The sequence below is a fragment of the Rhinolophus hipposideros genome (genome assembly GCF_964194185.1).
Source record: "Rhinolophus hipposideros genome assembly, chromosome: 9".
NCBI lineage: Eukaryota > Metazoa > Chordata > Mammalia > Chiroptera > Rhinolophidae > Rhinolophus > Rhinolophus hipposideros.
Genome location: NC_138055.1, coordinates 87,248,524 through 87,266,205, shown reverse-complemented (window position 1 = coordinate 87,266,205; position 17,682 = coordinate 87,248,524). Strand labels below are relative to the sequence as shown.

At 51.8% G+C, this 17,682-nt stretch overlaps 1 protein-coding gene across 1 annotated transcript in view; it reads left to right on the top strand.

Moving 5' to 3' along the window:
• Positions 1-807: 807 nt before the first annotated feature.
• Positions 808-17,682, top strand: part of CCND2 (cyclin D2) — a 29,428-nt gene continuing 12,553 nt past the window's right edge. The window contains exons 1-4 of the mRNA XM_081060821.1: positions 808-2,034; positions 3,807-4,022; positions 6,454-6,613; positions 15,730-15,878. Coding sequence (XP_080916947.1) covers positions 1,840-2,034; positions 3,807-4,022; positions 6,454-6,613; positions 15,730-15,878 — 720 coding nt within the window. The 5' untranslated portion in view covers positions 808-1,839. The remainder of the gene's footprint in view (positions 2,035-3,806; positions 4,023-6,453; positions 6,614-15,729; positions 15,879-17,682) is intronic.

The following is a 17,682-nucleotide window of genomic DNA, read 5'->3' as shown; positions in this document are numbered from 1 at the left end:
CCCACGCCTTCCGCCCCACCCTCGTTTAAAGGGGCTGGCCCCCGGGCCTGAGTTAATCGCTAGCACCTCTGGTTTATTCACTGCCCGCCTTGTCTATTCCACCTCCCCCCTCCTTTCAAGGGAACCGAGTGAGCAGCTCACTCAGCCCGCACCTCCCCCGCCCCGCTTGCTCTCGGGCCCCCTTTTTCGGAGAAGGAGGCTCTCTGCGGACCTCGGTGTGTCCACAGCCCGGACCCACGCCATGCTCGCTGCACGTGCCAGCTCCGCCAACACGCGGGGGTGCTGGACTCACTCCCCTTCCTCCCAAAGTGAAATAATTCTGAAAGGCGGGGTGGGGGGTGGCGGGAGGAAGGAGGTAAGGAAACGCCACCATATCCCCTGTGAAAGCAGCCTTGACCCGAGGATGCATTTGAGCACGTGTCATAGCCAACTGCGCGGGCAGCGTCTCCACCGCAGTCCCGCTCCAGGGGAGAAAGCCTGGCTGGCAAGTGAGGCGTGAACCCGGAGGGGTCAGCGAGGATGCAGGCGAAGGACCGGGGGGTGGAATTCAGGGGCCTCGGGGTAAAGGAAGGAGTGGTGTTGTTTGCGCAGGGGGGGAGAGGGGGAGCCAAACCTAATCCCTCCTTCGCCCCCATCCCCTCCCCCTCCCGGGCTATTTCCTAGAAAGCTGTATCAGTGGCCACGCTCGCGGCAGACACCTCGGGCGGCTTGTCAGCAGATGCAGGGGCGAGGAAGCGGGTTTTTCCTGCGTGGCCACTGGCCGCGAAGGAACCGCTGGCAGCCCTGCCCCCGGCCTGCCGCAGCTCAGGGCGCCTCGCCTTGTCTCCCAATGGCGCCCGTAGCGCCCCCAAGTACGGGACGGTTCTGCTCAGGGTCACATTCTACCACGTCGGAGAAGCCGCCCCCTCCCTCCTATCGCCCTCCCTTTCCTCGCCACACACTCTGCGGAGGGGGGGGGCCGGTGCAGGGGGGACATTGTTCTGGTTCCTTTAATTGGGCTTTTGAAAGAGCTTTGAAAAGATCAGGAACATAAATATCAGGAACACAACCTTTATATCTGGGTATGCGAGGTTGCAATTTTCTAAAATCGCCCTCCGTGTTTTTCACTGTAGGGATCTATTTCTAAATTGTTTGAGCCCACCCCATCTTCAAGTATTCTACCCATCATTCCTGAATCTTCAATACGTGGGCAGGGGTGATAGGATGGGTTTTGAAAAAGCCAAAGTTGGAGGGTCGTATTTTGGCGTGATACGTTACAGAGTGCGAAATTAGAGGGAATAAGTAGGAATCGGTGGGTTTTTTGTGGGTTCCCCTATCAGGGGCCCCTGGCATGTGGGGCTGGATGGAGGGAGAGGGCCTCGGAGAGCTAAGGAGAAGGGTGGGGGGGGCGGGGGACCGCGTTTGAAGTTAGGTCGGGCCAGCTGCTGTTCTCCTTAATAACAAGAGGGGAAAGGAGGGAGGGAGGGAGAGATTGAAAGGAGGGGAGGGACGGGAGGGGAAGAAAGGGGGAGGAACCAGAGAAGGGAGCGAGGCGAGAGGGAGAACTGCCCAGCCAGTTTGCGTCACTGCCTCGGAGAGCAGAAGAGGAGAGGGAGCTGGGGAGAACGAGACAAGTTTGGAGGGGAGGGCAGGCAGAGTCAGCAGCCCCCGTGGCTCTCCTCTTCCACCGCCCATCCCTTTCCTCTCTTCTCCCCTAGCTCCTCTCTCTGCCCTTAACTTTCCCCCCGAAAACCCCTATTAGCCAAAGGAAGGAGGTAAGGGAAACTCTCTCTCCTCCTTCCTCCCGAAAAACTTTTCCATTCCGGAGAGAGCAGGGACCGAGTGGGCACCCGGCTGGCCATGGAGCTGCTGTGCTGCGAGGTGGACCGTGTCCGCAGGGCCGTGCCGGATGCCAACCTGCTCTACGACGACCGCGTTTTGCAGAACTTGCTCACCATCGAGGAGCGCTACCTTCCCCAGTGCTCCTACTTCAAATGCGTGCAGAAGGACATCCAGCCCTACATGCGTAGGATGGTGGCTACCTGGATGCTGGAGGTAGGTCAGCAGACAGACGCGCGGTCCGTCCCCACCCGCATTCTCGGCCCCCACTCACGTAGGGACCCTAAAACTGGGGGAGGACAGCCTCCGCGCCCGCCTCCCGGCTCCTGTGTGCGAAGTTACCTCGCGCTCTTTGGCGAGACGCGTGGCTTCTTTTCTTTGCAGGATGCAAGATTAACTGGGGGAGGGGAAGAGGAGGGAAGAGGAAAATCTGGGAGAAACGAGGCTGTCCTGGGACTGGGGTGGGGGAGCATCCCGAGCGCGTGTGCCCGCATGTGGCTGCCTCTTCTTCCCACCCCCATCCCGACCTGCCCTCTACGAAGCTCGGGTTGCTTTCCGTGCAGTGAAGAAGGGAGTAGGGCCGTGAAATCGGTACCCAGAAGTAAAAGGCAGCCTCCCAAAAAAGCCAGAACAAATTCGTCCTAGCCTCAGGTTCCCGCATGTGGTCGCGACTCCGCGTTGGCACTAAGGGGGGAGGGGAAGGGAGGAGGGAGGAGGAGAGAAACGGGGAATTCAGGAGCCCCGGAAGTCACATTGAAGAAATGTGTGTTTTAGGAGAACCCCAAAGAAACACTTCTTTACCCTTGCTCCAAATCTTTGCCGAAAGCAAGCCGTGTGCCCACGTATGCACAGCTCTGGACCTGCCGTGGTTTCGCCATGTTGCTTTGCAAAACTCTGGTTGGAAAGGCTGGAAAACATCGCCCGCTCCCCTTCGCACCCCATTATCTCGGCCACCCCACTTCTAATAGTGCCCTCGCCCCCAACCCCCACTTCACAATGGTTACTTACAGTTTGGCTTTCCAGTTTCCTCGGTGCGGAGATTTGGGTGGGGTAGGAAGGGGGGGGAGGAGGTGTGTGTAGGGGGAATATCGGGGCACCCCTAAAGGAGAGATCAGAGCCCCCGTGCCTCTCTCCGGCGGCTCCCGGGTCCTCGTCTTTCCCTCAGCTCGTCACCACGTCCCCTAGTTTTCTGCCCTTGTGGGCCGCAGCCGGACACTCCCGCCGCGGCGCTCACCCCTCCAAGTTTCCCCTCGGGATCTACAGCCCCAGGGGTCAAGATACAGACCTTTCTGGCACCCGAAACCTCCGTTTCGGGAAGCCTGGATCCTCCTTGGGGTTTTCACGCCAAAAGGGCTTTTCTAGGATATTTCCTCGATTTTTAATTATTTTTTGAAACCGTCCCCCCTTGCTCCGACTCCAGCCGCCGCGTCTGCGGCGCTCTTCCTCCTCCGCGCCCTCCCCCTCCCTTCTCCACCTCTCCCCACCCACCCCCCCAATAGCGGCGCCTGGGCCGCAGGGACCCCCCCGGACATTTTTTCCAATTGTCGGGAATGATAGAGCAGAGTCTGGGGGTCCGGATGGGGCCAAGAAGGAGACCCTCGGAGCTTCCAGAATATTTTTATTGATTTTTTGAAAAGATGACGAAATCCAAAAAAGAGAGTGAGTGAGTTAGAGTGAGCGAAAAAATGAGTAGGCAAAGGGAGCGGCGTGGGGCTGCGGCTGCTACTGCGCATTTCTTTGCCTCTCGGTTTTGGATCTTTAATTCACCTCTTATTTTAGTTTCCTGGGGAATAAATACCACTGCGCAGATGGGCTATTTAGATTTACCCCAATTTCCTCATCTTTATTCTTACCACATATTCTACTCCCCTCCCCCTCCCTATAAAAATTAAGTATTTTTATTTCCATACATTGTGCTTTTTCACTTTTTTCTCTTTTCCTGATACTATTTTCTCCTCCGCCGCCCCCAATTCTTTCCCACATTGTAGGTCTGTGAGGAACAGAAGTGTGAGGAGGAGGTCTTCCCTTTGGCCATGAATTACCTGGACCGCTTCTTGGCTGGGGTTCCGACTCCCAAGACCCATCTGCAGCTCCTGGGTGCTGTCTGCATGTTCCTGGCCTCCAAACTCAAGGAGACCATCCCTCTGACCGCAGAGAAATTGTGCATTTACACCGACAACTCCATCAAGCCTCAGGAGCTGCTGGTAACCACTGTCCCCTTTCTCCCTTTCATCTTGTCTCTCTTCAGGCTGTCTCCTGGCCTCTCCTGCTTTTACCCACTGCTCTCCAAACAGATTCTTGGGATGTAAAAATACCCACCACTGGAATTTTCACATTTATGGGAGATACCTCTTTTAAACTGAGGTTTTTGTGTGTGTGTTCCTACTGTGTGCCAGACACTATGCTAAGAAGTACTGACTGAGGCTACATCCACGAATGAAGAAGCTCTTCATGGAGATAACATTTTAATAAAATTCCCAATTTTCCGTCACTGAATTCTGAGAAAACAGTTCCACTTTCCACATGATAGGAATGTGTTCACATGATAGGAATGTGTTGTGGTGTGTCCCCTAAGAACCCGGACTTACATATTTATAAAGTCTAAAGATACCTGCACATAGATAGCCATTCACTAAATATCAGCTCACTGACTTTTGAGCAAAGTCATAATGTGGCCCTCATTGGAGGAAGCTGAGGCTTGGACTCCTGCCTCCAGTGGGGCTGTGACCTCTGTACAACCACAGGGGTCCTCTCTTGACTGGTGTCATGACAGCAAACCCACCCAATCTAACTCTTTTTCCCTGCAGCTTCACACTTAAGACGAGATGTTACAGCAGTGGAATGGTAGAGCGGCTCAGTGGCCCACCTTCAGTGGTCTGCACACCTTTCTCTGCACTGTTCGGAAAAGGGGCCCCCTCTTACCGTCCTTTCTTCCTTCTTACTGACAAGGCCTACACACAGTCTGCAGGGCTGACTGGCTGCTCGTAGGACCCAGCTCTTTGTGAAAGACCTTCCTTTCTGGAGCTGTGCTGCCATCTAGTGGCAGACATGTGCAAGGACGGGGGAGAATTGCCTAGAATGTAGCGGGGCATGAATGACTTCACCTTTGAACCGCTGCCAGATTTCGGCTGCTTCTGGTTTGCTCCGAGAGGCCCAGAAAGGTGCTTTCTTCTGGGAGATCTGCTTCCTTTAATAATGGTACAAGACGAGTGGTTTATACTCGCATTCCGCTGTGAGAAGGAAGGGCTGGAATTTCAAGACATCTTAGAAAACACGGGTTGTTCAGTACTCTACCTGGATTTTTTTTTTTTAAACCCCCATCCTTTGTAAAAAGCCAAGACAGTCTTTAAAGCTTGTAAAAAAAAAAAAATTTGTTAGAATTAACAACCAGTTTATTTTTCTCACGGGAGACCAGGAAAACGAATCTTCCATGTGGTTCATTCGTTTGTTTCAATGTAGTGGTGAACTGAGGAGTTCTTCAGGACAATCCAGTTTTCCTTGAACTAGCCAGGCTAATTTATGGTACCCCAAACAAACCTGCCTTTTTCCGCTCCCCGTCTCTCGTTCCCAGAAGACCCTGGGAAGGGAATCCTCCCCGGCCACAAAAGTCAGTGCTGCAGGCAGGCTGGGGCCCAGGCCCAGCCTAGCAAATGTCCAGGAGTCAGCTTCCTTGGGGAATGGGACAGCAGGTTACGCTGAGGAGCCACGCTCTGCCTCTCATGCTTCTGAAGATAATTGAGTGAGAGGCCAATTTTTCCCTCTGATTACATGTTCTTAAGGTTTTCTTTTTTGGCTTGTTTGACTTTGAACACAATTCCCCAGAAGTATCTCAACAAGGGAAAGAAGCAAGGTTTTTTCCTATGTGGGCTGCTGGTGAGAGACCCAAAAGAGATGGGGTTATATTGGCCCTCCTCAGCATTTGCACTAAGGGATTCTTTGACCCTAGACAAGCAGTTTCACCTTGCCCTGAATCACCTCCAGCTACATACACGGTGGGCTTGCTAAGTCATGATGGCGAAGGCCTGTGGAACACTTAGGTGAAAGGGTGCCCCAGCATTTCTGCATTATGTATCAAGGGGAAAGTTTTAACAGCAGAGAGAAAAATGGCACTATTTGGCACCGACTACAAGCAATCTAATTGGTTGCCAAGGATTTGGGCCAAGGAACCTTATTTTGAGCTTGATCTGTGTGCATCATTTTTCCATGAGGATTTAAAAGAATATTAATCCAGTGATGGAGACATATACAATAAATTACTCCCAAAGGGCCAAATGACCTTGGCAGTATCTTACTGTAGGTTCAACTTTCTGGGTGGGCAGGTTAACAGCATTGCATGGAAGTCAGGGTTGGGTGGGGGTGGGGGAGCTGGAGAGGAAAAGAAATAGAAGAAAGTAGAATCTTGGCAACCGGTACCTGGGCTCATTATTTTCAGTGGAGCCTGACATTTGAAGCATAAGAGCCGTCAGCAACTTCAAAGCTTTAGGGGCACTTTGACAAATAGGCCCCCTTTCAATCTCCTAGTGTCCTAATGAGGATCATTAAAACTGGTCTGGATCTCAACCCTCCCCCCAGCCCCCAGTCCAAGCAACACCCAGTCAGCCTGTGGGTTTTATACTCTTCTCCCTTCCCCACCAGGAGTGGGAGCTGGTGGTGCTGGGGAAGTTGAAGTGGAACCTGGCAGCTGTCACTCCTCACGACTTCATTGAGCACATCCTGCGCAAGCTGCCCCAGCCCAGTGAGAAGTTGCCTTTGATCCGCAAGCACGCCCAGACCTTCATTGCTCTGTGTGCCACTGGTAGGAGCAGGCTGGATGGGGTGGGGGTGGGCGGGGCTGAAGAGCCATTGTGCCCTTTGGGGGTGGTGGAGGGCGGACTGGGGTACCAACTTCCATGGTTTTGGGATTTAGGGGAGGGGTGGTCTCCAGTAATCTAGAGTCCAGGGTTTCATTCGTGGGCTGTTTTTTCTTTATCTCAGCTGGCATTCTCTTTCTTCGGTGAACTCATAAATGGTTTATGAGGACAGGTGCGTAAGAGAAAAAAATAGTGCCTGTTAAAATACTCTTTATGATGTCTAAAGTGCTCTTTGAAGATTATATATACTGCTCTCTGGTTGTGTTTAAATCTTTAATCTTGAGGGAAGGGATGGCTTGGAGATAAGCCCAGGAGGAAATTTGGGGGGTGGAGACGAATACAGGTGAAAGGAACACTGTCAAGATAAATACACTGCCTGCCCTGATAAGTAGTGAGGAAGGCCAAAGGAATTACTTTTACTGTAGGGCATTTATTGCCTCCTTCCTAGCTGTTCCCTCTGCTGGGTGGGGGGATGAACCTGGCTGGCTCTCTTGGCGTTCTGATGCCCCCCCCATGTGCTGCTGTTTTTACACCAGTTGCACCTTTCACATAGCTTTAACATAGCAACTAGTAACAGGCTTTTCCATGTTAAAACCTTTCCACCCACTATGTTTATTCCACAATTGATACGTAGTTCTTATGGGCCCATTTGCTTTACGTTTTTCTAATAAACTAAAGCCGATGTGGTTTGATACTGTCCCGTGAAACTGAACATTGGCCAATTTCTTTTCTTTTCGGTAGTGGCCATGGGAGACAACCTGGAACCCTAATCATCCAGGGGAGAGATTCAGGAGGTCATATTTTCAGTCAGAGTATTAGGTAAAAGATCTAACAGATCTTTTGTGGGGTGGGGATGGGTGTGGAGGTCTGGGGGAGGGATGTAAGTGCACAAGGAGTTCAGCTCAAGTTTGCCAAGAGTAGTACAAATTGTACAGGTGATACTTAACTTTTTGAGTATCTGTTACATGTTATTTGTGTGTCTGTACAGATGATCTTACAATATGCAACAGTGTATATGCTTAGTGTTCACAGTCAAAATGGTCAAAAGGCCAGGCTTTGCTACTTATCATTGGGTGACCTTGGACAGGCTGCTTAACCTCTCTGAACCTCAGCTTCTTCATGTGCAAAGCATGCCTGTTGAAACAGGATGATACAGCCTTTTAGGAAGATGAAAATCAGAAAGACAAGATATGCAAGGAGGTAGTTTGTAAACCAAGGAATGTGTATGTGGTTCGATGTGCCGTGGTACTAATTGTGAAAATGCTACCACCTCCAATTTTAACTGTTCCAGCCGAGATGGATATGATTACTTTTCCAGTTGCCCTCATCCAGTTCCTGTGGAACCCCTGTGCTCTGCCCTCGCTGGTTTGAATAGAGGATTCCATGCCACCCACATAAGATTCCAGGGCTCAGGATTCCTCTTACTGGTTTTCTTTAGTCCTTCCATTCCAGGTCCAGAACGGCCTCGGGCCTTGTGGTGTGTGTGCCCTGTGCCCCCTGGTGGGAGAGTTAGCCGCCCTTCCTGCAGCCCTGCGGGCCATTCTTTAGAGCCTTTGTGGATCCTTGCTTCCTTTAGACAGTAGCCATTCTTTTGCTTCCCCCTTCTCATGCTGTCTGGCCTGGGCCCTAGAGGTCAAGTCTCATTGACTTGTCATTTTGTCTCCCAGGCCCAGCTGTCCCTTTCCTGTCCCTTGTCATGATTCACTGTGTTGGGGGGAGGGGGTCCACCAGTCCTTTTTTTCTCTGGCCCTAGGACAGCTGACCCCGACCCTAAGCTCCCCCATTGCCCAGCTGTTGATAGCCAGAGTTCTGCTTTGACCTTGTCTCTTGACTGCCAGATCTTTTGGGGTCTGTCCACCCATTCCTCCTCTCTCTGATCTCTGATTGGGATAGGGCTGGTGGGTGGAATTATCCAGGCATGGGTAGATTCCCCAGATTCTGTAAAGGCCCACTCTCTAAAAGTGGAGATCCCATCCCCCACACCTGGCCTCCTTGCCCAGATCCTTGGGGTGGCTGCCAACTTTGGGGCCAGAGGAGGGAGCCTGGGATTCAGGGTCTGAGCAGAGGCAGAGGAAGTCATGAAGATTGCCTTTTGGAAGGCTTAAGCTGTCTTTGGGCAGGGGGGTGGGGACGGATAAGAGAAAGAACACCTCTCACTAAATGAAAAACCATGTGCCAAGTACTAAGCCTCAGGGGTGGAGTGTCTAGAGCAGAGGAAGATTCTCAGAAGTGTCGTGGGTCTAGAAAGGAGGTGCCTGTCTGGTGAGGCATTTCTTTCCCCATTGCCCTTGAGTTGGTATGAATGACTGAATCATACAGAATCCCCACTGAGTGGAGGTTTATGCAGTCAGCCTGACAGTATAAAAGCCAAGGGCTGCTTTTCTTGTAGGAAACACACTCCAGGTAGATGACATTCCACATTCTGGGGCAATAGTGTGACGGGTGAGTGAGTGCTCAGGACTATGTGGCCCTTAACTGAGAACCACAGGTAGGTGACACCAAGCCCCTGCAACCTGTTCCTTACACTCACACCTTCCTCCCCCCAGTCCTGGATCTCCTACCCCAGAGCTGAAGAAGCACCTGCAGCCAAGGTCTGGAGGCCCACAGGTGTCCGGACGAGATGGTAGCCAACCCTCAGGCTGTGTGGCTACTTTATGGGAAAAGCTGATTGTAAAAGAGTTGGCAATGGTTGTGCAGTCTGTGGAGAACGTGTGTGTGTGTGGGGGGGGGGGGGAAGGGGAAGAGAGATCCATAGAGTACAGAGGGGCCGAGAGAAGGGTAGTTTTACTTTTCGGGGCTGGAGGGTAAGATGGTGGACGGACAGAGCGATGCCTGCCTTTCCTTCCCTGCTCAGCCTGTAATGGCTTCTGGAAGAGAGACTGCCTCCGATTGCTTGGTATTCCTTTACAAGCTGTCCTGGTCAGTGGAGACTTTGGGGTGAGGAGGAGGCTTTTGGGGTCAGTGGAGACCTTCATAACTACCAGCTCTTGGCATTCCCTTTCCTAGAGCTTGGATCCTGGGGAAGCAGAACTTAGCCTCAGCATGCCCCTGATTGTAGCTGTCATGGTGGAGCGCCCCAGGTCTGCAAAGGAGGAAAGCAGACCATTTGAGATGACTCGGGACCTCACTCGTGTTTGGACATTCTTGACGCATGATATCATGCTCAACAGATGATTCCAGTTACTCTAGAAGAGCCAATGGCATTGAGTTTGAACTTGGTGTGGGGGAGGGGGGGAGGTGCTTAACCTCCCTTCCCAGGGCACCCCACATCTTCCAGCTCTCTTTGTCTAGGAGCCCACCTCAAGGCACTGCTCTTAGCTATTTTTGCCCTGCACAGGCGAGCCCCCCCAGGTTCCTCACCAGAAGGCCTGAGCCCAAGTGAGGATGATAGCCGTGTGCTATCCCAGCCCTTCTGGCTTTACCAGAACATGTTTCATGACTTCCCATCACCAGGTCTAATGATAGTTAGACAGTGGAGGCCCAGAGAGGGTAGATGACTTGGCCCTTATCCAGAGAGGGGTGGCGGTCCCGGCTGCCAGGAAGGAAGAATTGAAACCACCTTTCCGTCGTTGAGTCTCTAGCTGCCTCCACAGCTGAGAGGTCATGAGGCTGAGGGGAAGTGGCACGTTGAACTGGGAAGAACCCTGAGTCTCAGTTCTTCTGTGAGTGCGCCCGTGGGGACAGGCAGTGTGATGTGGGCTATCTCACTTCCCAGCTGGCCGTAAGATGAACGAGGAGCAGGTTGCTTTGCCACTCCAGTCCTCTCCCTGTCGTCCTCCTCCCACCTAGGCCTCTGGAGTCAAATTGTCATTAATGCGTCACCGTCATCCGTGCCTCACAAGGACAGGGTGTGCTGAACCTCTTCGGGGTGGCAGGTGAGGTGCGTGCTGCCCACGTCATTCATTGGCCAATGGGCGCCCTGGATTCTCTGGCTGGAACCTTCCACCTGGCTGCAGGTTGGGGGCGGGGAAAGGAAAACGGCCCCGCGTGTTTCCCTTCCTCCTCAGAACAAGTCTCTCTCGCCCCCTAGTGGTGAGCAAAAGCAAGGCCGCCGCGCGGGTGCTTAGGCCACCGGACAAAACCTGGCTGCGCTAAACTTACCGGCCAGGGCCATGGCATTCGTGGTTTGACCCCGGCTTAGCTCAGAACTCTTTCTTCAGTGAAATCTTACCGAGAAGTGCAGATACCAAGCTGACGAACGTGTAGCACGTCTCACTGCCCGTGGCCAGGAGCCCAGTGGGGCCGGAGGTGGCCCCGTGGTGACCTCGGAAGGTTAGGCAGCGCGTGCAGGTCGCACAGCTTTCGGGGACTAGCAGTACCCATCTCTTCTACTCCTGAGCCAGGGCTCTCGCTTCTCGACTTTTCCTCCACTTCTGATAGGAAAGAGAACCCTGTTCTTCAGTGGGATGTGGGAGGTGACCTTGAAGGGTACCCGCCTTCCGGTAAGTTTTATACAGAGCACTGGGTCCAGAGTCCAGAGGTCTCGATCTTCACCCCAGGTCCAGCATTAGACACTAGAGAAGTCCCTTAACCTCTTAAGATCCCATTGGTTTACCTATAAAAGGAAATGTTTTGAAATACACGAATTTTACATTGTTTTTTTTTCCTAATACTGCCGCGTGCTGAGTGAGCAGACAGCTCCAGAGCTGCCTGCTCTTGTCGCTAGAGCTGGATTCCCCTCAGGTGTGCCCCTTGCTCCATCTGCCTTACCAGGAGGGGGAGGTCATGCCAGACGCTTCTAATGTATGGGCATTATTCCTTGGCCCTAGGTGAATCACACCTGGATGAAGATGAGCTGTACTGGGAAGAAAGTTGCCACAGTCTGTCTTTCATTCATTGTTTGCTTGTCACCTCTTTCTATTTTCCTGAGAGGCCTCAGTTTCTCCCACTCCTGACAAATCAGCGGGAGGCATCAGGGACTCTATGAGGTCATTTCTGGGACATATCCACAACTCTGAAATAGTGAAAGATTCTTCAGGCAGCACAGAGCACTCTTTCTCCCCGGCCCCTGCACACTGGGCCTGCTTTCAGCATCTGCCTGCAGGCCAGCGATGCTGGGCACCTTTCTCCTCACCCCTGCTGAACAGACTCTCCAGCAGTCAGAATCCATCACAATCCCACAGGAGGGTCCACTGGTAAGAATAACGGTGGTGACGACAGTGATGGTGGTGGTGGAGGCTGATAGATAGCTTATCACGAGCCAGACACGATGCTTCTACATGGATTATTTTAGTGAACCCTCAGAATCACCCTGTGAGGTGGGTATAATCATTATCCTTATTTATAGGTGAGGTAACAGGCTCGGAGAGGTCAGGAACACAGCTTCACACGGTTATTGGTGGTGGGATATCAGCCTCCATGTATTCTACCTTCCAATTCTTGGAGCTTCTTGGCTCTGCTCTCCAAATCCTGCCCATCTCCTTGGAGAATCTTCCTGAGTGTCTCCAATACTTCTATCCACTTGAGCACCCCCTTTCTTTGAAAAGTTTTTTTAGAAGTTACCCACAAAGTGTGTAGCTAGCATACTATTTAGAATGCAGTGTGCTGTGCCGAGTTACTGTGATCTAGGCCTTGGGGAACCCTCCACGTTGCCTGGAACAGGGAAAACATGTAATAACTGGATAAGAATGGATCAGTTGCTTCTCACTTTGCTTCAGAAGGAGGGGTCTCAGAAAATCACAAACATCTTGCCTTTCTAGGCGGGCAGCCGAGAGGAAAGAGAGAACTTCACCCTGAGTGTGCCTTCTGCACCAACATACAGCTTCTTGGCATTTTTGACCGAAAGACTGAAGAGATTTCTGAGAGAATTTTATTTGTTGTTTATTTGCTAAAGTAAAACAACACTAAAAGAAAATAGACAAAATTGTATTTCCCTGCACTTAATGGTAGGAAAAGTTACATGACACTTTCGGTGTGTTTTCCTAGTTCATCCCTCTGTGGATGTGTATATGTATTTATATATTTACGAAAGGTTGTAATGTTGATCATAGCACCCGTGTATGTTTTTCTACCCCCTTTACCCAAGTGGATATCGTAAGCTTTTCTCAATGCAGTTATATCACCAAAGTTTGAAGGTTTCCAGGAATGGCTGAATGGGGTGGCTGGAACTTTCCAGGGGTGAGTGTGGGGGTTGCCTAGCTAGAGCTAGTGCAAGATGTTTCATTCTAGTGTTTTTCTTCTCTGTTGTTTCCCCTAGCAGCAGAGGGGGGTGTCCCTGAGTTGGTCCTGGGGCAGCCCCTGGCGCCATGTGGAAGGGGCACTGCTCTGTGGACAGAGATGCCTTGTGACTGCTGGCTGATGGAAGCCATGCTATATATAGTGTCTCTTCCTTGTTTTTTTTTCTTGGGAATCATTCTTGTTCCAGATCTCAGAGGAAAAGCAAATTAGAGCTGGAAGGCACCTAGGAGATTGGCCAGCCTAATGTCTCTATAAACTTTTTGACCTAAACCATGAAGGAAATACATTTTATAACAGTTACTCAGGGTACACATAAGTGTACCTCTGACTGATACAAAAGTTTCTCAGAATATTTACTCTTACTTTCTGCACTACTTCCTGATACTTTCTATCCTGTTCTGTTCCATTAAATGGCAACAAAAAATGCTGGGCATGACCCACAAATGGATTTCATGACCCATTAATGAGCTGCAACTGGAAGTTCGGAAAAAACACTGATCCAACCCCACCCCATATTAGACAAATAGGACTGCAGAGGCTCAGAGGGAGGAAGTGACTTGCGCAAGGTCCCACAGTCTGGACCTGGCTTTTTAGTGCGAACACCTGACTAGGTAGAGGAGAGCTGGGCAGTTGCTCAGGGCTCTAGCGGAGAACACTAGTCCGCTGCCATTCAGGGTGGCAGGCAGAGGAGTGGAGCAGTGGCTGGCCTGGCCCCCAGCGGTTCTTCTCCTGTTGCCATGGGAGCAGTGCCTAGTCTGTGCTACTCCGAGGTGCCGAGAGGCAGCCACATTCATGCACACAGTGCTCCCCAATTCTGGGGGACGGGACAGTGTCCCTAGGAGGATTCCCCTCAGCATTTTCCTAAGATAACAAGAAGGGAGCTATAGTCCTCTGAGCAATTCTCGTGGCGGCTGCACCCCAAGACCACCCATAAAACAGGAGTTGGTTTTACGTGCGGAGGGACAGCAAAGGTAGGCAGGCGTGTGGTGTGCTTCGGGGTCTGAGGCCTGGGCAGACAGAAGGGAGGCCAGGGCTCCCCTCCTGCCCTTCACTGCCAGATGCTCCCACCCAGGCCTTTGTGGGCCCAGGGCCATGGGCTGGCGGCCTCCTCTGCAAGATGAATATCACAGGGGGAAGCTAATGAGGTTATTGGGCAGAGAAATAACTCCTACGACCCCATGTGGAAGAGACCTACAGCAGAGCAGGAGGCAGGGAGGCCGGCTTCTGGCTTCTTCCCCGTCCATGGGAATGGAGATGTGAGGGGTGAGTAGACAGCAGGCTTTGGGTAGAAGATCATAATACCTGTCCCTCAAGTGGTGGAAATGGTGAGTGGGCTAAGGAAAGAAAGGCAACGAGAAAGACCACCAGACGGCCAGGCCACGCTGTCGGAGGGATTCAGCCGAGATGTGCCCAGTTCAGCAGTCCAGCAGTGTTTCTAACGACACCGCTGACTGGCTGCTGGACAGGGAGGTCACAGATAAAAGTGCTTCTGTGGGCTGTGTTGTAATCAGGCATTGTATAGGAAGAAGGGGAAACACTAGGTTGAACTGTTCCTGTAGGTTCAACCTGATGCTTGTGCTGTACATTGAAGTGCAAAGCATGGTTTCCCTCCACACCCCTGATTCCTTCCACTTCTATGTCCAGCAAATCCACTGGAGTAATGCTAACACTAGAGATAGCACAGCCCAGGACCGTTAAGGAGGATGAGTGACGGAACTCTGGCCTCTGTAACATGTACACAAGGCAGGAGTAAGGCCAGCGCACACGCTCAGAAGTCTCGGGTTTGTTCTCCACACGTTAGGTACTAATTGTACTTCTTGTGTGGATTAAAGGGGATGTAATGTGCAAGGGACTGTACGTGTTGTAGGTGGCAGCTGTGACCAGGAGCGGGGTGTGGGTGTCCTTACCTCCCCTCGAGGGACCGAGCAGTGGCGGTGTTTGGCCACGCAGCTCCTTTGGGGTGGTGCTCAGAGGAGACAGGTGTTCAGGCTCCCAGGCTGAGCAGAGGAGCACCCTCTGTGTTTGCTCTTGGAGAAATGGAAGTGGAGGGGGTTTGGACCCCTCAAATTTACCCTCATTTTACACTTCTATCTACAAACCACTTTTTTCCAGCAAGAAAATGGGAGTTTTCAGGCCCAAGAGCCCTACAATGTAAACCGAGTCCTCCATCTGAGTAGGGAGTAGTAGTTGCTCTCGGGTGCTTGGTTCGATTGGTCCGCTTCTCTGTGTCCTGCAGGCCCGAGGTTGGGAATTGGGTGAAACTTGGCCTCCATCACCCCATCCCCTCCACTGCTGCTTCTCTCACTTCATTTCCTTTTTTAAAGAAAATTGTTTGTTTTTGTTTGTTTGTGGCCATGTTAGTCCTTGATGTCTGTCCAGAGAATATGGCACAGTGACACCAGTGTTATTTTTCATAACATTTTACCAGCTTGTGTCCCTCCTTCTCACATCTCGAGCCCTTTGTTTGTCTCCCTGGGATGGCACATGGGTTATATTGTATGCGCTGGTCTCAGACCTCCCGCTCTGCTCCTGCCATCACCTCCAGAGGGGACCGTGTCTCATTCTTCCTGCTCCACCAGAGCGGAAAACCCCTCACGGGGCTATGGGACAGAGGGGTTGGGGACCGGAGCCCTCTCTGAAGTCACTGAGTGCACTCTACCTTCCCTGTGTCAGTCTGCTCATTTTAAAACTGGGTCTGCCACACTGATGGCAAAAAAAGAAAGGGTGCTCTGTGAAGGAAAAAACGTAGACGGGGTTGAGTCTGGGATCAGGGTCACTTGTGCCGCTGACCCACCGCCACCCTATTTCTGAGTATCTTCAGCTGGGGAGCTCCTGGTCCCAATTCTTCCTGTGCCCTGACCAGCCTTCTGCCTCTCATTTTCAGACTTTAAGTTCGCCATGTACCCGCCATCGATGATTGCAACTGGAAGTGTGGGAGCTGCCATCTGTGGGCTCCAGCAGGATGACGATGTCAGCTCACTCACTGGTGATGCCCTGGTAGACCTCCTGGCCAAGATCACCAACACCGACGTGGTAGGTGGCGGCCAGATTCTTGGTGAAAGACCACACGTCTCTTCTCCGCTCAGGGATGGAGACAGTTGGTTTGATGATGTGTCACAGGAATTTTTTTCTGTTGGTTTCTGTTTTCTGAGATCAATATCCAGCTAGTACAAAATCCAGCAGGTGAGGCCTCCTCAAGAGCCTGCGTGCCATAAAAGAGAGAAAACTTGGCAAACCAGTACAAGCGGGGAGGGGAAGGCTGGTTACTCATTTTCCTTCATGGCATGGGCTTCCTGATGGGTCTGAATTGTCGGTTCATTTCCATTTCTGTAAACGTCAGGCTGCCTCTTCACAGTGTGGAGCTTTCCTGTCTGCTCACGCTGAGGCTGGAAGGCACAGAGAGGACAGGGGACAACCAGAGCAAGGATCTGCTGCCCAGGAGGCAGTGGAGATACAAGAGGTGCCCCTCGACGAGAAGGGGGGGAATGGGGTCCGGTCTTGAAAAACCGGACACAAAGTGAGAGACACCCCGCCTGTCTCTCACTTCCCCTTTGTTCAGTGTGGTAATGGATTAAAAAGCACTTTGAAGAGAGGAAAGTGCCATACAAATGCAAGGCACTGTTATTAGCTGTAGATTTTTCCATGCTGAGTGCCCTGTGGAAGGCCCAGAGGCTGTAATTCTGGTTGCCAGAATTTGAAGCTCCTTAGAACAAAGGTTTTGAGACAGAGCAGGGTCAAGTGAGGCTCTAATTCAGCTGGTACGAAACTGCAGTCCTTAGAAGGTCCGAGCCGGGGTGGTTCTGGGAGGTTGGGGAGGCGCAGCAGGCCGAGGTAGGCAGCAGGGGGAGGGGGTGGTGGCAGTGGCAGTCACAGAGCTGGGACTGGAACCTGGAAGCTCTAATGCTCGGTCTAAGAACTTTGCATTCCACCCTTGCTGCAGCTCTGGGATCTTTTTGTTTGAAAAAGGCAACTGGAGAGTGGGGTGTCGACGCTGAGGCGCGCTCCTGAGTCACCACGGAGAAGCTCAGGAATGCAGGGGAACTTCACGATGGCCCCTCTGGGCGTTCCAGGGGGCTTCTGAATGCCCTGCCGTGGGAACATAGTGAGTTAAGGGATGAGTGGTTAACAGGCCTGTGGCCAGTGCCTTCACCAGGGACGCTGAGCAGAAGGTGAAACCTCAGAAGAGCCTAAGGCACTGCTTGCTGGCTTTCTCACCCACCACCTATATTTATGACCATCTCCAGGAAATGGCGCGGGGAGGTTTTGAAGGGTGTGATGGAACAAACCCGGGTCCGCCTCTGAAACAGTTCTTAGCTATGCTTTTAAAATGCTGGCTCCAAAACACAGGCTTTTAAAACATGGTTTCCAAAATACAGATTGAAAAGACCCCTACAAGTGCAGCTTCAGGTGAAGAATGCTTTTTGAATCCTCTAGAGACAAATTTTGGACAGAATTTAACATTTATGGAAATGATGTTTCCTTTTTTTTTTCTGAATATCTCCTATTAAGGCTGCCTTGCAACAGGGATTCCCAACCAGCTTAAGACAAAGACCTTCTTCCACCACCCTCAGAGACAAAAATGTCCGTGACAAGAGTTTGACCCCCAGGCATTGTAACCTCTTTCAAATATTTATAGTCCTGCTCTGATTGGCTGATTGCCCACCCCTCAGTCTCTAGCTTTCTCCCATATCTCTTTGTCACCCCTTATTGGTTTCTAATGGACAGAGGTCACTCCTGGGGCACCACGAGTGACCCCAGGCTGTGCCTTGCTTTTCAACACTGCAAACCAGTCTCTCATTTCATACTGGAGAAACTATTTGCCCTTTTCAGATACGAT